This window comes from Zonotrichia albicollis, chromosome Z (assembly GCF_047830755.1).
Source record: "Zonotrichia albicollis isolate bZonAlb1 chromosome Z, bZonAlb1.hap1, whole genome shotgun sequence".
Taxonomy (NCBI): Eukaryota; Metazoa; Chordata; class Aves; order Passeriformes; family Passerellidae; genus Zonotrichia; species Zonotrichia albicollis.
Window position 1 is genome coordinate 24,525,674 of NC_133860.1, and position 25,984 is coordinate 24,551,657.

General features: G+C 34.1%; 1 protein-coding gene across 6 annotated transcripts in view; it reads right to left on the reverse strand.

The window, feature by feature from the left end:
* Positions 1–25,984, reverse strand: part of PAM (peptidylglycine alpha-amidating monooxygenase) — a 115,308-nt gene that overhangs the window by 16,160 nt on the left and 73,164 nt on the right. For 4 of the 6 annotated variants that reach the window (XM_074532179.1, XM_074532178.1, XM_074532177.1 and 1 more), the window contains exons 8-16: positions 20,405–20,453; positions 19,830–19,897; positions 18,146–18,226; positions 17,965–18,041; positions 17,580–17,683; positions 14,549–14,736; positions 13,827–13,892; positions 6,925–7,230; positions 2,092–2,221 (exon numbers count right to left, since the gene is read on the reverse strand). In XM_074532179.1, coding sequence (XP_074388280.1) covers positions 2,092–2,221; positions 6,925–7,230; positions 13,827–13,892; positions 14,549–14,736; positions 17,580–17,683; positions 17,965–18,041; positions 18,146–18,226; positions 19,830–19,897; positions 20,405–20,453 — 1,069 coding nt within the window. The remainder of the gene's footprint in view (positions 1–2,091; positions 2,222–6,924; positions 7,231–13,826; positions 13,893–14,548; positions 14,737–17,579; positions 17,684–17,964; positions 18,042–18,145; positions 18,227–19,829; positions 19,898–20,404; positions 20,454–25,984) is intronic. The other 2 variants (XM_074532181.1, XM_074532180.1) reach the window with 1 other exon arrangement.

Below are 25,984 nucleotides of genomic sequence, written 5' to 3' on the forward strand. Positions count from 1 at the left end.
GTTTTATTTGCTTCTATACTAAGCTGGTGAAGCATTGAAACAGAAAATAAATTCTAGGCTTTCAGGCTATTGATTTATGTTGACAATTTGGTAAAGAATATTTGATTAACTGTGTATTTGCAGCTAATGATAAAAGTTAACTTAAAAGTCTGCTAACTTCTTATGCCTCCTCCATACAACTGTCATGATAAACCCCTTCTAAATACCACTTTTTTTTCTTCAAAAATGAGAACACCCATTACTCCTTCCTTTTTCATCACAACAAATGAAAGTAACCTCAATGCCCATATGTGTACCCAAAAGTAAAAAGGGAAGGCTGACTGGGTGAGCACGTTTCTGTGTGCCTCTTCTCCATGCGACAAGATGTGGAACAAGACCTTAACAACAGGCATGTTTTCAAAATACATTTTAAAACCATCATACTCTACATGAAAGGCCTACAGAGTTCTAGTTCAGCTGACTTAAGGGTCCCTATCAACACTACATTTCCTATACACTGATTAACTATGCTCCACAAAAAGAAGAAAAAAAGTAAGACTCAGAAATAAAAGCCCTCAAGAACTAGGATTTAATGATAAGTTACCTTTATGGAAGGCCATGTGCTACTGAGCACTGGTGGTACATACATGGATTTCTAGATTACATATCACAACTCCAATCTTCTTCTGCAGCCACAGCATAATGAAGCTGAAGTTCTAACTGTCTCTCAACATGGTTGATTCATCATGCACACCTGTTGCTTTAGGGAATTTGTTTAGTTTTGTTTAAAACCTGTAGGCTTTCCCAACACTGTTGGATCTGAAATTCAAGTTTTGTGCTCTGGATTGTTGGTATACTTCAATTGCCAGACACTCAAAAATATGTATGTTACAAGGATCGGCCTATTTTCAAATATTTTTACAATTCGTTATTCAACAACACAAAGAACAGCACTTATGTTCCTGAGTACGAAGATAAAAAAACAGCTTTTACACAATACTTGAAGTCTGAGTAATACAAGTTGTGTAATGCATCATTTAGTCTGTATTTATATACATTTGAGCTGGAGATATCACTGGCGCATATGAGAAATGAAAATGACTGTTTTATCTGCTGCATTATGTTATTTACCTTAAAACCTAAATAACTTATTTTCTTTCATGAAACACTACTCTAAGCATAATTTGTTATCATAATGTTCAGAATACTGTCCTATTTTTCAGACATGATGTTATCTTTAAATGAATTACTCAGGATTTGAAAACAAACGTACCCTTTACTGTTATAGCTAAACATATAAATATATATATAAATACATATATATATGGAGAACAGATGCTTAAAAGGAAGAAATTTCTTTTAAAGGGTATATTTGAAATGGTACCACATAACATGTTACAGGCTTGTACTACTTTCTCCCAGTATTTCTTGCAATTTCAAAAGTATCCATATAAACACATATACAATTTTAAAAATCAAATACATAAGAACACTGTAAAAATAAAGATAGTACTCTTCATTGGAATGTTCTGTCCTTAAAATAATATAGCTCTGACTACATAATTTTACAAACACTAGAAGGACCACCATTCTAGAGTTCAGACATTTTTTTTGTTTGAGTGATGCTAAATGTAGCAAATTTTATCAAATGAGTAGAATAAAGTTTGTTTTGAGAGAGTACCTTGTAACAATCCCTTTTTTTCAGTGTATATAAACACAAAGAAGAATGGACAAAGCTTCGCATGTCTTAAACCTAAGTACTAATTGTAGTATACCATACTAAAACATTATTCACCCAGGCTAATTATTCCTGCTAAGAGACATAGAAAAGTAAGGATAATTAATCGCAGTGAATATCATACTAACATGGTCATACATTTTAAAGACCTAATGTATTATGTTCTTTTCCTCAGGAGACACATTCTTACTGTCTAAAGACTTAATAACTCATCTTGAATTGTCAGTCACTATTTCTATTCTGGCACTTTCAGCCAAAGAACTAAATTTTTAAATGGAAAATGAACTTCAAGCTGTCTTTTCTTGAAAAGGTATATAAACAGCACACAGGAATTCAACCTTCTAACTCACCATTTGGGAAGGGCCTCTACTTACTTTTCATCCCAAACGTGATCACCTCTGTGGAAGACAACTAGGTTATTTTCAGGGTCCAGAGCCAACCCAGAAACTTGGCCTAGTTTGAGGTCTAACCCAGTCCACTCCACAGCCTCTTCTATGTGGAAATCTGACCAAATAAATAAATAAATATGAAAAAACAAAAAATATAATAATGTAGCAAATTTATTTAAAAAATCCAAATATGCTTAGCTGACATTTGGTGCAGACTATTGGGAATTACATGGACATTTTCTTACATGCAGTGTTTCCATTCAATGCATTGCAATTCAATTCCAAGCATAGTTTTAACATAATAAAGCATGCACAAGCACTGGCAACCTGCTATGTATACATGACACAAATGTCAAAACTGATTTTGACTCCATTCTTTTCTCCAACTTATAAGGATACATGGACACATACTCTAGAAGTTTTAGAAGTTATGTAAATACTTTATACACTGAAAGATTACAAAAATATACAATTGAAATCAGCAGGAAAATTTAAATATTAACTATCAGTGTTTGATAAAATACTGCATCTATAAATATAATTAATCATATACATAAATACCATGAATCACTAAATGAAATGTGGAAGGTGAACAATATTTTTTTTTCTATTAATGCTTTTAACACTAAGAAAAGAAGACTTCTTGTATTTGTCTTAAACTGTAAAACTCAACTAAGGGAGAGAAATTTACTTTTAGAACTTAACATTAAAAAGATAAAAGTATGGTCTCTTCAATCTCTCTTACGTAAAAGCAGACTGAGAAGGATAAAAGGTGGAAACTGTTCAATATTTGAAAAGTGGTGGAAAGTTGACTGCAAGGATTGATTTCTCACAGATCACCTACTTAAATAGTATTTGGAAGAGATTGCTCTTGTGTGGCTCTGGCAGTGTATTAAGAGACAAACTAACTAGATTATCAAAAATAAAAAATGTAACGGTGAGGGAGATCTCACTAATTCTGATAAAATAGAAAGAAATGAAAACAAAAAAATTCTGAAATTTTTTCTAGATGTTAGGAAATCCACCACTGCTTCCTTTCAGAAATTGATTTGTTGAGCATAATTCAGGTATTTTTACAACGCATAATTAGCATGTAGCATATACAGTCAAATGGCAAATAAGAAGCAATTTCTTTGAAGTTATGTGAAACTGGAGCCACTTCACTAATAGTGCGTTTGAAAGCAACCACACTTTACTTTGCAATTTTCAGTTCATGTAAAGTTTGTGAGTTCTGCTCTGATCCTAAACACCAGTCACTGGCGTACCATCTAGGCAGGTGAAAAAGATTTCCAAATTCACAAAGTGTCAGGGCATCCTGCTTTGAAAGAAGGCAGATCACAGACCTTAGAACACAGCCCCCAAGGAGTCTGAGAGGGTTCACCTTCACCTGGAAGTAATTTTCCAATGAAAGGCAAAATTAATGGGAAACTATTTATAAAATCTTTAAGCCACCTGTGCAACCCATCTGTCCTGATAACACCTTCCCCCTGCATTTCACTTGGAAGAGCTGTAGTCTGAGGAGGAACAACAGGAATAACGTGAAGGGAAAATCATTCTCTACAACCTATCCAAGAGAAATATGAAAGCAGTGCTGAAAAGCTACTGCAGACTAGGAGATGTTTTACCTGTTTGGACTGCGATATCGTAAGCTAGAGTAGGTGACCTAAAAGAATCCTACAAGCTATCAGCAACTGCAGTGTATCCAGGACAGTAATCAGAAACTTCCAAAACAAGAAATCCTGCCCTGTAGAAATTTTAGCTGAACAAAAGCTGCAAGCTAAAGGAAAAGCTGTTGCAAAGAATTATACATATTCATGCTTCTGTAGAGTTGAGTTGATCACAGCAGGTGCAGTGCCAGGTATATTCACAGAAGTTTGGATTTTGGAAGGAATAAGAGAATGGAAATTGAGTGTCTGCTTCCTCACTTGCTCATCCAATATCCCTTTATGGTAAACTCCAAAAAGCTTGTCTATGTTTCATGTTACAGAGGCCTCTGAGCCTTTTTAAAAAAAGCTAGGAAAAAAAAGGCAAAACATAGGACCTGTATTTTGGCCTCTATTTAGTCTCTCAGAAGACACATACTCTAAAATAGAAAATATTTATACTTAAAGTATTAAAAGGTTTCTGATAGATCAAAACAATAAAAAGAACGTACAGTGACATACGGTCTAATCACAAGAGCTCTAGCCTCAATACAATCTTTAGATTTTATCACATTTTTCCAAAATTTTTTTATTAGTATTGTGTTTCCTTTTTCCTTTCAGTCCATTCTGAAAGTTCTTTATACAAGTTTATCTCAAGGCAACTAGCTTTTTACAAAACTCACTAAATTCAGCCATCCTTTATCTAAGACTTATAATTTATTTCCCTACAAGAATAAGTGGTCCATGGAACAGTTTCATATGAAGCTAATGAAAATTACTTTCCCCATTGAAGTAATTTATGATTACTTAGAAAAAACAAGATCACCAGTGTTCTTGTGAATGAGATCTCTAAACTAGGTCTCTAAACCAGATCTTCTAGTTTTCAACTCGGAGTAGTTCCTTTCATTAAAAAAAAAAAGAAAACAAGAAAGAATTACCTAAATTTTGAACATGCAATTAAGTCTCTAAAGAAGTGCCTTATTTACTGACATAACTGTAATATAATAGCCAGAATTTCCTGGAAGATCATTCTAGCTTTTAACTTTGTGAAGTTTAAGTCATGCTGCACTCCCTACCATCACAGCACTCATTTAAGTCTTGACAAATTTAATTAAGCGATGCACAAAGAAGTTTTGAAAATGGGAGAATTACACTCTTTGACATATTTAGAGGGTATTTAATATCACTGTACTAGTTGCAGTGATATTAAATAACCTGACAGGTTATTGACTAGTCTAGGTTAACAAGCTAACCACAGTGCAGGAGGAGCAGTAGTATAGTTTGAACATTTATAACAACTTTACCTACTGTATTCGCCACTTGGTATTTCAGGTACTTGGTACTTCAGGGCAATTACAAGTTAAAAACTGGAGTATTTGCAAGACTAAAAATATTAAACTATTTTAATACTGGTGATTTTTAAACAGTTAAATGAAATTAATTTAATAGTAGAGTCTTGCCCTAAGACAATTTTTTCAATTCAATTCAGTAAATGTTTTACAAAGGGGATTAATTTTTATTAAATCAAGACAACTTTACTTCTTCCCCTGAGGAGGAAAATTCTCTTACAGAAGATTTTAAGTATGTAAACAGTTATCTAAAAAGAAACAAAATATATGCTTAAATACTTTATTGCTACCAAGTTCTTTTACCAAAAAAATGGCATTGACAGCTTCTGCAGGTCAGGAACTCTGTAATTAAAGATATTATAAATGTAAAAAAACATACCAAAATGCTTATTAGGAAAATGTCAGTTTCCTTTTTTCCTATACCTCAAAACTGCCTAATGTGAAAGTTCATTTATTATTTAGTCCCCCGCTAACAAATTACCCTCAAATGAATATATGGCTACTGACATATCCAAGAAAATACTTTCTGTGGTAGAATTCATGCTATAAAAGGTATGTCAAATTGAGCCATTTATTCAGCTCACTGACATCCCCTCTTCTGGATCACTGAAAATAGAAAGGAGTTTTCTTCTTTGTTTGTATGCACCACATGTTATTAGTCTAAACTGAACTATCCACATGAAGGAAATGCTATCCAAATTACTTTACCGAACATTTAATTCCAGTCAGGTTTATGGAATTATTTATGACTTACACATATGTCAGGCATATAGTAACATTCCACCTGTTTTTTTCTTCCTCTGCCAATAATTTGATAGACTCTTATTTAATTGGATTGCACAATGTAACATTGGCAAGTCCTCACCTTTGGTTTTCTTTTAAATACAAACACAGGACTTATAAGCAGAGACAATACATGTTAACATTATGAACTGAAATAAAAATCAAATGGTTGATGGATGATACATATATGTGTACAAAAGTACGTGGAAACATCAGTCTAGGGGTAGTTACAACATAAAAGCTGGCATGTTTGGCTACAGCTCATGGATACAGATGGCTTTCATGCACAAATATCAGCTTATTTTATGAGATACTCATCACATGCTGCATTATCTGGCTTTCCACATTAGCAAGTAAGGCTAAGGACAGTCAGTATCACAGAGACCAAAATGCAGGTAAAACAAACACAGTAATTCCATGGTTTCTGCTGTCATAGAAACCTGAAGGGAATAAATTATATTTCTAGCACAATAAAACTGCCTGCACAAGAATATTTGGAGTCAAGTCCAATTTGAAATCAATATGCAGAAAATGTTACTTCTGAAGAATTTTTCAGGATTACCTACCACTCTTTCTGAATGAGAGAAAAATATCTAATACAATTACAGCAATAAATTTTATAAAATTGTGTATCTGACAGATAAAGGTAGTCAGCAAACCCATAAAATGTACTGATTATTCCAGTGACCATTTTACAGTAGTTAGTTGTATTAAATTCTTCACTTCCTGCGACTATTATATCCTATGTGTACCTTGTTTTAGCATAACCAATATAAAATCATTAAGTAGAAGTCCTAAAAGTGGAAAATAATACTGTACTGAAGTACTAGTATTATGACATCAGCACACATTCTTTCTTCACACATGGAGGGGGAAAGAACCCCAGTGAAATACCTTTAAATTAGAGGGAGAACATTTCAGTAATTAGGAAGAACATCATGTAAAATACTTCCAAGCCTCCACTGAAATTCCCTTCAGATTTTGCTAATGTGGATCACAGCTCTTGCATTGCATTTTATTGTATAAAATTAACCCAAACCCACCTCCTTTATGTTCTTTTTCCCAGCCTCCCTCACCATGTTTAGACTGTTGTAAAGAGAAATGTCTGTTCTCTGGTGGCCTCAAGGTAGACTCTAGTCTGTGGAATTTCTGAGTTCTGTCTCTCACAAGAATAGTATTGTCCCTTTCATCATAATTTGTGATCTCTCTGGCAAGATCCTTCTTTTGGACTACATTTGCAATCTCTGCTACAAGATCTGATTCTGCTTTTTCTGTAGGGTTATGCTTATGCACATGTACAACCTCTTTCCTTCCTCCTAGCAGCTTAGAAAGGAGTGAATAGAAATCACCTGTACAGAAAAGAGAAAAGATAAAAGAGAAAATAAACCAATTATAACAGGTCGAGTAGTTTTAGGAGGCTTCAACAAGGTAACATGTAACAAAGTTATTCAAACAGTCAGTGACAAAAGTAGCAAAGAGGAACTGTTTCAGCCTCAGGAACTGAATGAGCCAGGTTTCTAGTATGAAAAGATACAGTCAAATCCTTACTGACTTTAAATTACATATAGATGCTCACGTTTACCTGACACTCAAGCAAGGAATCATCCATCACCTCTGGAGATATGTTCTTGGGAAAAAGGAACAAGAGAAAAAGAGGAAGGGAAAATGAAAGCAAAAGAGAAAGGAAAAAGTGTGCACATCTCAGTAAAAGAACGCTTATGATGAAATTATCTGGATTTGCCAGGCTACTGTAGAGTTATAAATCAAAGAGGGAAAATTTCTATAGTTTTATCAATTTTTTCACTTACAAAGATAGTAATAGACAATCATGATACCTTTAAAAACATATTTCTTTGAAGTCTGTCATTGTATAAGAAGCTTAAGCTGTAAGAATACTGAATTTCCCATTTACAAGCAGATTCTGTAACACCCACAGTAAAAAAGAAGACATGGCCCATTAAATTTGCTTTTATTTATTCAGTCTGGGTTATACTCCTTCTTTTTCTCCAAATAGTAACACTCCTTAGTAATGATATCAACAGGCAGTGGAGGAAAAACTGTCTTGTCAATGTGCTTGCTAGCAATAATGTTATGACTGTAACTTAGGTATTCAACAAACATTTCAGTACATTCTAGACCAATCGCTCACAGAAAAAAATACCATGAAAACAGAACTTATTAACCACGTTTCTTGGCTGCCTGAAACTATTATCAGTTCTGTTAAATACCACTACATCATTTGAGTGGAAAGAGACATTCAATGTACTTTAAGAGTTACTGAAAGTAGATATCCTTTTATTTCAAATCACTTGTAATTCAAAAATTGTATTATTTTATGATAGGCTATCTAGAACATTTTTTAGAAAGGTGAAACTATAATGAAGCTTCCACACAAACCAAAGAAATAAACAAGGAAACAAACACGACCCCACCCCTGTAACAAACAAAAAAATCAAAACGCAAAAAACCCCATTCAGAACCAGAAACCATCATTTATAGCCTGGGACAGAGGAAATTAAGTCTTTTGAAAATGATCCTTAGAGGACCTGTCATGTTGTTCAATAGTCCCTGTTCAATGATTTTGAGTAGAATTGCCTTCCTTGCCCTTGGAAATGAAATATCCCAGATGACACAGTCCATCAGAAAATAATTACCTTAGTAGCAAGGCCAATTTCAATGATATTAACAAAGCAAACTAGAGAAGAAACAAAATCATTAAGCTATACAACAAATAGGGATTATTTGCTTCCAATGCAATTCTTAAAGCTAGACATTCCATTATCTTAATACTGTCATTTAACAAGTCCAAGTACTGATTCAAAACAAATCCAAACATTTCAAAAGTATATCACAGGAGTTTTGGATACAAACCATATCTGAGGAAGATTTTTAATTACTAAAGCAACCATCAACTGGTGCTGAAGCAGAAACCTAGATGAAATTTCCTTTACTAAGGAAACATTTAGTATTAAAATACTCTTCCACTGGCTTTTTCTTCCCCAACTAATTTCATTTTTTAAAATTTTATTTTAAAAATTAAATAAATGTCATACAAAACAAATGTTTTGGTTTTGTCTGTGGCTGGAGACCTATAGATGACCAATAAGCAATCATTTCCAATGAGAGGTCTGAGCGGAAAAAGCACTGCTCTCCCTAATGTAACTATGAGAAGTCTCTTTAAACAAACAAGCCTGATGCTATTTTGAACTGCAGACCTTTTTAAAGCAAGTTTAATGATCTTTGCACAGTTTACCTTCTCCTAGTTCTGTATCAACTGTCTAATCAACTGCCTTGTAATTACTGGCTGCAAAAGGACAGCAACATACTACAGTTGTTACAAAGGTTTCAGAACTCAGTTTATATGTTCACTTTACTTGAGTGAAGAAGTTTGACAGCTTCATGCTCCAGCCAAAAGTGGTGCATTTTTTCTCTTGTGTTGCTGAGAGTTGTCACAGAATAATTAACTCGGTCTCTAAAATATATATTGCTTGTTGATTGAAAAAATAAAAAGAAGACAAAACAGTTCTTTTGTTTACCTGTCTGGTATTAGCTGCTTCAAAAGAAACTGTTAAAAGACAGGGCTCAATAGAGGACAAGAAGAAAAGAGAGCAGAAGAATTCAACTTAAAAACACGAAATGCCCAGGGAATAATTTTTTAAGAAAGGATGCTTTAATGAAAAGTTAGTGGTCTTTATGGAAGGTATTAATTGGGGATTCTAGTCGGTGATCTGTTCTGGTTTTCTCCTAGAGCTGAGACATTGACCATTATAGCTTATGACCATGTCATAAGATATATGACAAACCTTTGAACACTGGTGTATAGTGTAGGGCAGTTTGAGTACTACAGCCACTATACATGGGCATACATGAGGGATGAGCTTGTCCTGTTAGAGCTTACATTAAGCAGGGGTTTTGTGACCACAGCAGTTAAAATATTTAGGAACTATCTGAATGAAGGGAAAAGGGTGTGCATCAGAGAACAGAAGTGGTCAGAAGTGCAGGTGCCCTGAAACTGTGATCCTTTCCTTAAATGAATGTGTTTGAGAAAATTAATATGGAATCTCAACATACACAAAAAGATCAAACATCCAGGAAGTCTACATATGTGACCAGTATCACCAAACTTGCGGCACAAACACTAGGCTGAAGTGTCCTGTCCATGTCCTGGCATTTTGACAGAACTCAGAGTATTCAGAAGGAACAAAAGATGAAGAATTTAATTTTGCTGATTACCCAGTGCCTGCAACCCTACCCTAAATTCAACACTCTGAATGTGCACCTAACTTTTTTTCAGCTTGTCTTGTGATGTCCAGGCAGATTCCAATATTTGTAAGCAGTGTAATTTTAAGAAATGGTTCAAAATTTACTAGACATAACTAGTAAAGAGCAGACTTATTGATTCTGAATAAAAGCTGCTCTATGTAAAGCAATATCCAGCAAACATCAAAGCATGATCTTGTGTTACTACTTTGCAGTGGTCTTGTACCAGCTGGAACAGTTGGAGGTGTTGTTAGCCTGAAGATACTCAGCAGGAAAGGAACATTGGTCAATGCTTGGTCTTGTTTGTGATGAGACAGCCTGGCCTTTAAAATACCTGAGTATAACTAGACAAAGACATGGGTGAATCAACAATTTGATCTTACTAAGAAACTGAAATCTAGCAGTGCAGTCTCTGGGAAGCTGCTTGATTAGGTCACTTTCAGAGAAGATACTTGCATTTCTTAGGTGCAAGCTATCAACAGTTTCCTCGATGGAAAAGATAACTGGCTACAAACACCTGCAGCTTATTCTTTCTGGAAGAAGTGATAGCTGTCAAGACCAACATCTCAAGAGTGAAACAATCCACAAGCATATTCCAGTAAATTTAAACTTCTTGTGGTGGCTCTACACTATCAAAACTCTTTTACAGAACAATGTTTTGGTTTACAGTCAAACAACATCGTAACACTGTCAGAGAACATAATTCAAGAGTCAGACAGTGAAGACCAAAACATTCCATTTAAAATGGCTTCTTTCCATGCTTGTTGTACGCTTTTCCTGCTTAGGTATGCAATTTATACCAACTGCCTTTTTTTTTGCTTAGATCTCATGGTCCTTTTCTACTATTGTATTGTGCTGAAGATGCTTTTGTAAAGATAATGAATAACCTTATCCTAACCAAATCAAAGGCTCATCTTTTATTTTTGAGCAGGATCATTCAGTGCTGAGAGAGAAGCAAATCCTCTGCTATTCTCAATCTCCTTAATTATAATTTCCTAGCAGAATATATCTCCTTAATTATAATTTCCTAGCAGAATATATCACTTCTAGTATCTTTTAGTGGTATTTTCTTCCAAGGTTTGATTCCGTCACTTTTATTTCACTTTTGCACTCTCTTTAAGAGATCTCATACAATCTGAGCCCTCAACATGTTATCAAAGCCTGAAAACATGTGAAGATTTTCTTGTACGTCTGGCCTTAATCTAAAAATGTCGCAAACACTTCATTCTACACATCCCATATCAAAACTGGAACACAAATTTGTCTTTTATTTCAAGCTTCTCCTAAGGATTTTTAATCACCTACCAAATCAAGTTCCTCTCTTTTCTCAGAGTCATATACAAACTAGCAAAGGTAGATTATATAAAACATTTATTTTAGAAAGAAATGTAACCCATGCTGGCATAAAAGTACTTCACCTTCTTGGTTGATGCTGCTTCCATGGTTTTGCCATGTAACATTATCACAAAAACACACTATTGAAAAACTAAGGACCTGACTGCATGCCAATTCTCCTTTTCCTTTCAACACCTGCCCCACAAGACATTGCAAGCCCCCCTTCACATCTTTCCCCCCGCTTTTTTTCCTCCTTAAGGAAACAATAGAGAGATGGGCAGAGAGCAGAGGAGCTGTATCTCCTTCTTTCACTTAAACCAATCAGAGATTTCTATCCCAGATGCAAAAAGACCTCATTCAATGTATTTTTATTGTAACCAGCTTTTTTTAGAAATGCAAAATTTCACAGAAAATATGCAACTCAACACAGACATTTCAGTTTCCCAACTCACAGATTCAGCTACAACCGAGCAAAATATTCCAAGCCGTGTACCTTGTGCAAAATACTTCTCTGTATGAGCATGCAGTCATATGCAAGTATACCACATAAAATAAATAAAATTATGAAAAATAATTAAATAATAATGAAACATAATTTAAAAATATGAAAATAATTAAAAGATGGGATAGGCGTCCAACAGGTAATAAATAGGAGATTCATGTGTAACCTTTATTCAGACCCCATTTTTTACAAATTATGATGTTAAACTTTCTTACAAAGAAAGTTCCTCCTACAGTCAATGGGCCATCACAATATATGTATATTTAACTTTTTTCAAAGAAAATTCTCTTTCCAAAAACTCCTGAAAATATATTTTCGCTTAACAGAAATATTTCTCCCAACATTTTTATTCCGTCATGTCTGTTTATGAAACACATGCTTGGATTAAAGTACCTCAGACTGTACTCCAAAATTAAGGTCCATCATTACTGTTACTTTGCTAGACAAACAGAATGATAGTTTATTTTGCATGTCTACCTAGAAACATCTCAGAGTATGAATTTACTTTGTATCATATTTCACACCTTACATTCAAGCCACATTTCCAGTCAGTTTCAGCAGGATCTCTACATGCAGACTTAGCTTCAGTTCTTTGCTTTGTACATCCTAAAAGACTGGGAAAACAGATCTCAACATCAGACTACCAAACTACCTAGAACCACTCTGCAACTCTTGTAAGAGTCTAGAGGAAAACACACTGTAATCAGAGAGCATCAAATTGCCTTAGACTACAGAGCCATATTATTTTCTTTCTGTTGTGTACTACTTCTCTCACTATATATCACCGGCCGGGGGCTATGTACAAACCACAAATGGGATGGGACTGCTGTGGAACGTGCCTTGAGCTGTTTTATTTTCCAGCATCAGTCTCATTACATGGTTATGACAATGGGAAGATGCCAGCAGCTCACATCTCAGGCAGCAGACCAAGAACTTAATGCTACAGTTTACTTTATAAGTTTTTTGACCAATCACACAAAGCAAAAGCACATTGACAGTAGTTCTATCCAACCACTATAAGCACATGTACCTTTGGTTAAAACAATGCCTGCTTATTTGGAATACAATACCTACTTGTAAGCCTTAAAACACAATGCACAGAGCTCCATTATTAATCTTCAAACTTCCTAATATCTTACTATATAAACTTTTCTGTAGCTTAGGGAGTTATTCTAGACAAGTGTTAATACACAGACCATTGTTCTATTTGTCCTTGCTTTTCTACAGTTTAAATAACTTTTCTGCTGACCTATCTCATGGCTGCTGCTTAGCTCTAATCACAGTTCTGCTGTCTCTGAAGCCTGCCTTTTGCAGCTTTCCCAAAACCTTCTGATTTTGTGGATTCCCACAATTCCCCCTCTCTGTTCAACTAAAAAGAAATCTTCATAATCGTGTTGTTTATTACTTGTGTTTTGTAGCCTTACTATAATGCTTCTGCTTATTACCTACTTAAAGCATTTTCTTGCTTGCACTAAGCATTGCTATATCACAACACAGCAATTTAATGCTGTCAAAGTCTAGTCAGTTCAAAGGGCATAAATGATGCCTGAAATCTCTGCCTCTTCTTTTTTGGCCTGCTGCAATAAATAACTTGTATCACTATCCTCGGTTTCTAAAAAATGGATTTAGGATATGATGTTAGCTTTCGCATGGGAATGAAATTGAGTATCCCCCTACTGTGGAAAAACACCCTTTGGAAATGAACATTTGGCATTTTTATATATAAACAGTAGTAATATTGAACAACACAGCACTAAAACTATCAGAAAAAAAAGATTTCTATTAGAATATAGAAGTAGAAATGAATACAGAAATAAAAAATGTACATAGAAATAAGTAAGTGCATACCCTGATCCAAAATATCTTCTTTTTTGTCCTGCTGCAGCAAAGAACTTGTATCACTATCCTTGGTTTCTGAAAAAATGGGTTTAGAGTATGATGTTAATTTCTGCATGTGAAGGGAATTACCATCCTACTGAGTAAAAATCACCCTTCTGAGACAAATACGTGGTATTTTCATCATAGTAGTCATACCAAACATTACAACAGTAAAAAAGTGAAATAAAAAACTACAACTTGTACTTGGTACACAGACACATCAGTCAGACTACCTCTGGATAATACTGTTGCTGCAATCTATATGCCTACAACTGTTCAATGTAAAAATTTTATTCCTCCCACAACATGGCAGTGGGATCTAGAAAACTAGGGCAATGCTATGATTCAGTTTTGCAGGAAATAGACAAAAGATAACACAAACATTAAGAAACTGTTAATATAAAGTTTGGCATAGAAAAAGAAGCCAGTCTTTAGGGCACACTGGCCACACATCTGTAAAAATATGTAAGAAATTGGAAGACAACATGAGAAAGAGACAGACAAAAGACTATAGCAGACATTTCCACCAAAACCAACAGCAGAATCCCATGATGCTTTATTAATTAGCAATTTGAATTTTATGCAGAACTGCATTAGCTCTTTATGAAAATTCTGCATACCAACACAACACAGAGAAATACATTGGTGAGCATAAGATAGCATGAATAAAAAGCATTACAAGTGTTTTTCACCTTCATGATGTCCATGCATCATCTTCATCACATCAGACTTGACTGGAATAGGAATATTTGCCTCCTGTGGAATATTTCTGAACATTTCAGGGTTTGTGTTCTGTGTACACGTCATATATGAGACAGCATGCTTGGCTTCCATGTAGTACATAATGTAAAAGTTGCACATTTCATCATTGGCAGTACCCCTACACAGCACAGAAAAGATGTGGCACTTAGAAAATAATCAGCTGAATAGCTATTATTTAATTCATCCAACCTGTTTAACAGGACACTAAAATATTGCAATCAAATGTTGAGATGTCCCAAACTAAAGCATGCAAATACCTGCACTGCAGTGAGTATCAGAAATTTATTTTGGTTTATATTGGAGAAAAGTAGTGCAGACAAATGCAGCAGGATACTCACAACAACATCTGCTTCAGATAAAAGCTCCACATATCTCAGAACTTCCTAGTAATTTGCTTTTGATTTCACAGAAAATTGCATCCCCTATTTAAACAGCTCTTCCTTCTAATTTGTCCAGCATACTCCACACAGTTCCCATTGTTTTATCAACTGGGCACATGTTCTGACTAAATATGACAGAGCTGTGCCATTCATTACATTACTAATCACTTACTTTTCTACAAATCTTGGAAAAATGGAATTTGAAATTGTTGCAAATAACATATATGTTTCGTTTCTGTTGGACAACTGTTGGACAAATCCTCCCCCTTTCCTCATCAAGTGCATTCATTTACAGTCATTCACACTGGTTCTAATATTGAAAAATTTATTTTTGTTACATATTAAGCTATTGTAAATATCTCTTAAAGAGAAAAGAACACTTGAGAATAACTTGTTTGTAAGCTTCTGTAACAAAAACATGAGTGCAAGGGGAATGATACAACTAGCAAAATTCAGCCCTTTGATAAATGCTGTGAATGTACTTGAAACAGAAGTGGCCCTTCTCTCCTGCTACATAATCCTGTCTTCAATAGACAAAAAACAGCTGGCACAAGTAAGGGGTTTTTTTCTGAAAAATATTACTTTGTGAAGCAGAGTATATATGGCCTCTTTATAACTGTGGTATTATTCTTCCTCTGCTATAGATTCATACCTTTTGTTTAGAGCTACAATCCTGAAAATTAGTAAGCTAGGACTTAATAGAAGTTCATATAATATAGGGGTTTACATCAAGATTTTTAATTAGCTTTCATAATTAAACAGTGAGCCTACACTCATTAAAAAAATACAGAGGTGTTCTATTAGCTGTTTGGAAAAGACATCAGTGCTGACTTTTCCAGCAGCATTCTGCAGCATTCATTTATTCACTATAGCAACAATAATAACACAAACCAAAGGGGAGAAAGGGAAACATGGGAGAAGAGACTGTTTCAAAAGGAAAATTGGTTATTTTTCTATGCACTGGAAGTTTGGAATCTCTTGGAGACTACAAAACTGGGCAAGCTCTGCTTAAGCTTTTAGAAAGCATTAACTTCACTGCTGGACCTCCAAAATCCATCACTGTGATTGCTTCCTCTTTAAAACTACAGTAGAAAATGGGATGCGGAAATTACACATACTGTGGTTCACCTGACATGCTACTGTGTCTAAGCATTTGTAGTTTAGTAGTATACTAAATATGCATAGTAGTTTAATTTCAGATGGCATTTAAGTACTGCTGCTCACTGCCCCACTCCTGTCCTCCCCAGAATGGGACAAAGCAAAACTTGTGGTAAAATATAATAATACTAAATATTAACTATCAATAAATAAATAATAGTAATACTAAAAATAATAATGATAATACTAATAAGCAATATGGCATGATTCATACCATATAGATTCATACATTACAGTGCAAACAAATAATAGTGAATATAGTAAAATAATAATTATAATAATAACAATTACTGTAATGTAAAGGACAGAGAGAGAGTTTCCCCACTGAAAGCATACTAGTACATTGAAAGAAAATACCATAATTTTCCTAAGACTGTTTCTTAAACTGTTAGGATTATTCAATAAATAAGAACTACTCTGAGGAAAGTTACAGAAACATGACAGAAACATTTTGAACTTGTGAAGACAGGTCAGCAGTTAAATTAAGGTTTTATGTTTTTAGTGTCATGATATCTGTAAAAATCTCAACTCATTTTTTCCAACTGCTACACATCACTATCTTAACTGCTCACTGGAAGGTGAAAAATCCATGTTGAATTCTTAACCCTCCACTGTGGTGCAATCTTAGGGTGCTCAATGAATAAAAATCTCTTTCTTTGGAATGCTGCAGTGCACACTCCCAGAATGGAGAGACTTCCCCAGGTTATTTTTGCTTCTCTGCATATGCATTAAATTATAGTTCAAAGAACCACAGCCAGCCAAGAGAATATTAATATTATATGTATTTTTACAGATGTATTTGTCCAGTTGATATTACAGGGCTGTGTCTGTCACCTGCGGCTGAGTCGCATCAGTGACTAACACAGTTCAGATTTTTCTATTTTTATTATTAATAATTTCTGGTTTTTCATAAAAGCCTTTACATTTTTATACTGAAAAAAGGTAATTTCAGTATTGGTCCAGATTTTTAACGACTAGATTTTGCAAAATAGGTCAAAACATCAGAATTTTATAAGCTTATATACATTTTCATTTTGAAATTGTGTAGAGAATTATGAAGTTTTATTATTTCATCATAAACAGTTAATATTGTCACCTGATTAAAAAAAATATTTTCTAGAATTGATATTCTGAATCGTTCTCTAAGAACAGATCAGCCCAACATCTGAGTAAGTTGTCCGGCAGTACAGCTTCACTTCAGAAGTGTTTGAAGACTTCAGCAAAGCGAATATTCACATAAGTAACATCAATGAACATCATGTGGAGTGAAATCTTAAACAGATCAGACAGCATAACAAAACATTCTGGCAGAAACTGTTTCTTAGAATTACGTTGGAAGAAGACATGAAACAAAAACATTTCTACATATAACCAACACTCTGGTAAAACAGGTTCTGAAATGAAGCAAATAGATAAAATTTACCCTATATGTGTTTCTGTAGTTCTGCCTTCCCCACTGAACACACATCTGGCTGCTAGGATATCATCATAGCTAATGTCTACTGGATATTGCACAGGATAGAATGCCTGGAAAAGAGGATCATTCACCACAATCAGTAAAAGTACTTAATATTCTCTCTGTTAATAGACACTGATGAGAACGATGGCGCTAATATCTGAAATTACTTTTGCACCGTAATCTAATTGTGATAATACTTGGCAATATTCACTTCCAGGAGCAGAACAGCACATAATCACTGGAAACACCATAATGCAAATCTGTGGACACGTGATTTCTACTTCAGTTTCTCAGTTTGAAACAAAGATAATTAAAATTTACATTCAGAACTAAAAAGAACCCAACCAACCTGTGGTAGTTGTGGACTCTGCCTACCAATCAACGTCCATTGACCATTTCTCACTCTGTATCCACTCACAACTTTACCTATAAGATATCAATATACATGAGTAGTGAGATATACTTAAAAAAACATGTTGCAAGGTCAACATTTTTCTGTTCGGCATTTGATATTCCTATATTACTCTTACCTAGTCTGTGTGTGTGAACTCTGTAGGCAAAAAGGTGCATTGGAGACCTTTTGTAATGGCAGGCAATGTCTGCATCAACCACTGTGAAAATATGACAGCAATGAACAATGACAAATGGATCATTTATCAAACACAGAAAAGTTGCATTACAGTATTTCATTCAGCGTGGTTTACAAAAAGCATGTGTACAATGGACAACAGATAATTTCAAAAGATAATAGATAGTATCTTATATTTCTGCAGTGTCCATCTCAAGATATCTGCAAAGAAAAACTAATAAAATATAGTCCAGGTTACTTAAAAATTACTTAATCTGCTGATATATATATATAATCTTTCTGGCTGAAAGTCAAAATAACTTCTTTCAGTCTACACTACCACCATTTTACTAAATAAAGTAATACATTTACTTACAGACTATGTTGGGGGTTGCTTAAAATAAATATAGCTATGGTAAATAATCTAATCAGGGGAAAATTAAAATAAACTGATATAAGTCTAAACTGATACAATTTACAATGAAGTCTTGATTATCGATGCCCAGACCTAATTTAGATTTAGACAAGAGATTTTGTCACAGAAGTGGTCTACAATGTTTACACGGTAGTACTTGTGCTACGTGCAGTTAACAGTAATTCAGGAAGAGCCTACAGAAAAATCCTGATGCCTTTCTGAGAGATATCACCACACTTCCTTTCTAACAAATTTCATGGTCCACTAAAGAGCTGTAAATTTGACTGAACATGAGAAGGAAGTTACCAGCAACTACAGAACTGTTTGTTTGCCCTTCCCCCTCACCTTTCCAGTTGAAAAATTAAATTCCTACACTGATCAAATATTCCTGGTGATAGTGGAGGATTAATTTTGTGGGTCTTCATTGGAGAGCAAAGTATTTTTAATTTCAGTTCAAATTTAAAAATGTTTCAAGTTGCTGAATTCACTAAACAGTTGGAGTCAGCTGAGCATTTGACCACCTCATAGTATTTAGGCAGCTTACTGTGAATGGAACAAATGGCGCTCTTGGTTACCTCCCTAAAAATTCGGTATAGCAGAGTACAGTCAGCATCCAACTTCCTTAAAACAGCACATCCCATGCTAGCCAAAGAAAGGATCTGGGGAGCTTCCAAGCTGAGGTTTAGATAAAATTCAGGATTCTGAACAGAAACAGTTCGGAAACCTTTCATTACAGTTTTGGTTGGGTTTTTTTTAGCATTTTGAGCTTTTAGGACCTTTACTCCCAACATGGGAACAAAATCTTTAAATAGCAGCTACTTACTGGTAGAAATTAATTTTTTAAAGCTGAATTCTTAGTAGAATCACAAAAGTAATGAATGACATATGAAGAAAAGTCCAAAGCAGTTTATGGCTTTTTAGAGAGGAGAGGAGGAATTAAAGAAGAGGTAGGGCATTTTTAATAAAATATAAGATGAAAATAAATTGAAGAAAAACTCATAATTATTTGTGCTCATTGTGTTCATACAGTATTGACTGTCTTTACTGATGCAGTCATAGGCCAACAGAATATAATCTAAAACATAACTGTTCTTCTCTTCATTTGTTCAAACAGTCAAATAAATAATTTGTCCATCTACATATCATCAAGCCTCTATCAAATTTTCTTCCACAATAAGCAACAATAATAGATCAGATGTTGAAATCATCATTTTGTAAAATGATAACTCACCTTTCTTGCCTGGTGGTATGACCGTGTTCACAGACATCATAAGATACATTCCTGCAATCAAGGGTTGCCTGCAATGGAAAATCCAAGGTCTGATTGAATTTATGTTTTACAGAGGACTGATATACAAGTCCTCTGTAAAACATAACTGCAAATGACTTGATATCCAATACCATTTGATACCACTAATTTCTAAACACTGGATTACATCTGAAACAGGTCTCCTAAAAATGAAGCTGCTTCAATGCAGTTTCCCTCTCCTTCTCTTGTTTGCTACCATTTCTAAAGCATTTTCTGCAATGTATGTGAAATAGGACAAAGCTATCATATCTGCATAAGTGCTGTTCTCATCCCAGATTTCTAAATATGAAACTCTTGAACTGTATTAACCCAGTACTCATAGTACAGCTGTGTCAAGTTTCTTAGCAGAACTGAAATTTTTTACCAATGGATGACATGGCTTCATAATTCTTAATATTGTGAATTCTTAATATTAACATTTATTTCAAATGTTTTCAATGGATTCCACAATTTCTACTGCAATAAAAAAATAGGTAAGCATTTTTAAAAATACTCACTTTTGATGTGTCAGATGTAAAGTTACACCAGAGCAGTCCTTGTGTTTATCTGTACAAATTGTGAAAGTTTCATCATTAGCAATTGAATCCCTGCAAATTACTACATATTGATAAGATTTTTCTGCTGTGTAAAAAATAACAGAAAACATTACAAGTTTTAATCTTACTGTGTGCAGTAAAATTGTTATACTGTGGAAATATTACTGAAATTTGTACAAACCTGATCATCTCACTTGTAGAAATCCTAATACAACGAAAAACTTCAGTGGATGAAAACTACTGTACTAGAAAATTTAGATCTTTATGAAGTAGCATCTGGGAAATGAAACAGTATCATGTTTACACTAGTAGAAAAAGTAGTTTTGTTTCAAACAAATTATATTTTTATCAAAATTAGAAAAATGACAGGTTTGTGAAAAGCAATAATTTTAGACATTATAATGCAACTGCCAGAAATCCTTGTAATGAAAGTCAGCAGGTGAATCTGATATACCAATACAGACTGCAATTCTACTTAAAATTGGATATCCTAGAAGGTCAGAAAAAATAGCTAATTCATTTGTCAGTGCACTGTATTATCATTAGCTGATACATTTGGCATTTTAATTTATAGACCCAGTCATCTTGACAGTTACTGAATTATAGTTAGCCATCTGGGAGTTCAATCATTCCTTATTTTTAAGCAAGTTTCTTTTTCTAATGTTTATACAATAACAGCTGTAGTTAAAAGATGGCTCTAACTCCAAAGTAAGTAAACAGAGCATTCTGAAAAAATATTATCCAACAGTACATGTTTCAGATAAGAAAGAGATCAGAGTATCTATAGTAACGGGCAGTAATTTCTGAGAGTTTTTCTTCCCATAAATAGCCAGATTCCAAACTGAAAAAGTGGTGCATTTCAAAAGAAAAAAAGATAATAGCCAAAGTGGGACAACACATGGGAAGTTAACAGAAAACTTGAAACTTGACTTAAAAACTGTCAGTTCAGTTTTTCATACATTAGCTCTTTCAGTCACCCCCCATGTCACTAATAAAGGATAATACTCAGTTTGCTTTTCACCATCACTGATAGTAGAATTTACAAGGATTTGTTTTCACTATGTTCACAAAGTAGATCTGTAAATTAATGTATGTGCTATTCAACTGAAATAGCTCCTAACACAATTTCACCGTGTTCTCATAATGCTTATTATCACAGCTTCTACAAATTCTTAGTTACTCTAGCTCTGTGCATCCCAAAAAACATTTTTGGATTTAAAAATCTGAATCACTATACCACAGTTGCACCTTTTCAAATAGCAACAAAAAATCTAAGTCTTCATTGTACAGAGAAAAAAAAAAAGAACAGAAGCTCTTTCATTAAGATTACTTACAAGAATCAAGACTACCAAATCAAGAATCCAGAAGTGCCAAAAAGACTAAGTTATTAGGACAAAAGAAGGGGAATGGTAAGAAAACATTCAAGAGAAAGAGAAACTAAACTACTTTTCAATTATTTTAGAAAAAGTTCAATATATGTATATACTGTTCATCCTCTTCCCTGCAGGCAGCTTCACTTACAATCACAATACCTCCATGTTTGCTACAAAGGTGTTTGTAAAGTCTCTTCTGCCCCACTCTCCTCATTTTAAACTAATTTTTTCTTATTTATGTAGCACAGGTGATGCTCCAGAACTCCATTTTTATAAGTTTAATATTGTTAGAACTCTGCACTACATGAATTCCAATGGAAATTGGAAAATGCTTGCTTCCTCTTGGAACATTATTACTTAAAGTAATAATATTTAAAATTTTAAAATGCAATCAGTCATTTTGTGTCTCTCAGTTTTGGAACTTTAATTGAAAACATCACCATTCTATCTTCTGAAAACAGCTCAAAATTATTCCCAACCCATCAAACTAATTTCATATTTGAAAAATTTAGCACTTACTAGCTCATAGTCATAAAAGTAGCACATAGGAGGAGGGGGAAAACACCCTCAAATATTATTTCTGTTTGGCAATATTATTTTGACACAATTTGAATTTTCACAACATGGAAAAAATGCTGACAGCATTTTTATCTAAAAAGAGCAATTTCAAAATGAACTGAAGATAGCTGGAAAGTTGCTACTAATAATTACAATTGTTATATATAAGGCAATCATCTAAATCAGTATCAGGAGAAACACAAATGAACTTGAAGATCATTTGTGAAGTATTTAATCTGCAGTGCTGTGTTAAGAGTAAAATAATGGATGGATACATTTGTCTAAAACTTTCAGGAATTCCTACAGCGCTTTATAATTTTGTTTTAGTTATATTTAGCCATAACTGAACTAAACGTTTTTCTAACAACTACAGAGGGATGCTGGAAATGATGTTTCCCTGCTTCTTCTTTCTTCAGTTCACATCTCTGAAACACTCAGAGCTTTGAACACTTCACCGAATAATGCTGACGAGTTGTTCTCTGCCTTTTGTGTTCTGTGCAAGAATAACACAATCATATAAAATACTCCCTGTCTTTATTTACTCATTTCAAACAAAGCCAATGATGCATGGTACACTGGCTTCAGATTTTAAGGATATAATTTTTAAAAATTGTGCATGACAACATTGCAATGATCACTAAAAGTTTAACTGCCAATAAATGTTTAAATGTTCTCTAGGAGAAATATTTCAAATACTAGAAATACTCAACAGTTTTTCAAATTAAATACTCACACCTGATATGAAGGCAAATCATGCTAAAGAGAAACACTTTCCTTCTATAAGTTGATTTTGCTAAGACTTCTGAAGCAAGCCTGACAGGCTTTCTGCTAACCTGTCTATCCAGATCTACAGTCCTGAACTCTCCAATTACAGGCATGAGAATCTGCCACAGACATTGAGACTTCTACGACTTCCTAGATACTAAAAATGTTATGGGTTTTTTACTCATAAAAACAAACACTCTTGAAAACCTACTTTCTTTGCACTCTGAGTATGGGGATTATAAATTACTGAGCACTCTGATCAAACTATTTATTCAACTTCACTGCTCTGTTTCTAGTATTTCATAGGAATAGTATAACACTCAATCACGGTGACTGGAATACTTACAAGCTCCCACTGCAACAGAGGGGCGCTTTTTACGAAGCTCCAAACCCCTTGTTATTTCAAAGTCAGCCCTTGATTTGTACCAGAATCTCCACATACTGTCTCAGAATTAGCTTTGCTTCAATAAAGGAAAGAAGTAGCCTCAAAGGTGAGCACAATTCCTGAGCAAGGCAATTCCAAAGCTAATGCCCATGGGGAAGCAACTTTGTACAAGTTATATTTATTGAGCAAAGACATGCAGCACAAGACATGAACTTGAGGTACTAGTAAAGAATGAGACAAATCATAGTGCATTTAATATTAGTATCTAATATTGGATACATAAAACTACCTTAATTTTTTAAAATGTAAGTCAAGGTGCTTGTACTTGACGATCTGTTCACTCACCCAGTATCAATTCAGTAAAATTTATTTTTAAAAGTCTAGTATTAAATCTGGAATTAAACTGTACCTTTTTATGAAAAACAAAATGCAAACACACTCCCTAGTGACATTTTTAGAACTTAACTTTCCAGAAGAAACGAGACAATTGTTGATCCTGGTTCAATATAAATTTTTTAACATATGAAGACCTCATAAAGGTCACAGATGACTGATTTGCTAAAGGATATAAAAACATACCATAGCCTTGAATCTCTGTGAATTTGAAAAGCTAATTTTATTCAAGACAGTGGCTTATTCAAGAGAATGTCAAAGAGAAGCACATCAAATCTAATGTTCCGAATAATATTCAGAGTAATGTTCAAATGACAATATACAACTCACATTCTCTCACATTCTCTCTCACATGAGGAAACAGATCTTTTTAAGACATCTACTGGCTTGGTGGCCAAAAGTAATTACTCTCCCAACCAAAAAAAACAAACCTTAAAAAAACACTAAGAAGTCTACACCACACTGAGAAATTATATGTTATTATATGCAATATGGGTAACATAATTCTGCAGAGCGTGATAGCAGGGAGAAATAAATCTACTCTCAGTGAAAAGCTGGGGATTAAAAGAAGAAGCTGAGAATGCAAGAATGCATTGTTCGTTGTGCAAAAAGGAGAGAGAACAAGAAAGGAAATGAAAAAACAACCAAAGCTGAACAAAGGTGGAAGACTGCCTCATAAATTTGCTCCAAACATAGACAAAAAATTATAAATTGCTTCAAACAATGCAACAGATGCACACATACAAAATGACAGAATGTGAAAACCTTCCATTTCAGAATAGCTGAAAGACCTTATCATTGATAACTTCTAAACACTTTGATTCCTGGGGATAACAATTATATTTTTATATGTGCTGGAAAGGTCTAAGATAATAAAATGGCAGATTAGAAACAACATTAGTCTTTGTTATACAAAGAGAAGGGGGGAAAAAACCCCAACATTCTAGGCATTAGAAAAATACAGTATTTTTTAAAATTCAGATTCAAAGGTGCTTACACACCTTTGAATAAAATAAGACCAAGGTTACAACTGCATTGCATATCCCTACAGCCCAATTTCAAAGCTGACTGGGTGCCTTTACAGACCTAAAAATGTGTGGATTTACTTTAATTTGAATCTGAACTCAAAACACATATGACTACATAAAAAGGCAGACAAATTTCTGACAATGTTTTACTTGCTTACTTGTATCCACTATAAGGCATAACTCCACAATAATTTTTGCTTTCACAATACAAAAAGTAAAAAAAATGAAATAGAGAAATCAATATTTTTCTAAGATGGCTCTTCACATATTTTTTTTGTAGAATATATTTTTGGTTCTCCAGACTAAATTTTAATCTGTTGTCTTTAGACTTGGTACAATAAGTTTTATTTTGTTATCTGAGAATAAAGTGCATACCTAAATATAAATTCTTAGCTCAGGATTATAGGTAAGAAGGGATGGAAAGCAGAATTATTCTAATCTAATAAAATGTCCTAAACCTTCATAGTAGTGTTCAAAGATATTTAATGCATAATTTTCAACTAGTTTCACAAGTGTTTTTAAATTTCAGGAATAACCTAAAGGGATTTTAACTAGATGTAACTAGATGCCTGTTGATAATGACAGGCATAAGAATAGAGTCAAGGCATAAGAATACAGTCACTGAAGATTGTATGTAAGCCCATGCAGTTTTTGCAATTCAGAAGAGAGGATAAATGATGAAAGATGCTCAGTTAACTTGTTATGCTTTCAGAAGTATATCAAGGATTCCAAAGCACTGTTCAGAGTTTACTATTCTGACTTACCAGTAATTACAAATACAAAATATTTCACTTTATGTAGTAGTTGTTTATGTATTCTCATCCAATATCACTTCCTATCAGTTTTGGAGGGGAAAATGCTGTAGATAAAATAATCAACTCTCATGTTCAACTCTTCTAAAAAGAACATTTTCCATTTCATTAACCAGGTACTAAATTAATTCTGTCCAGCAAAGGGCCACAAAGATTATGAAGGAATTGGAGCATCTCTCCTGTGCGGAAAGGCTAAGAGAGCCTGTCCAGAGAGAGATGGATCTGAA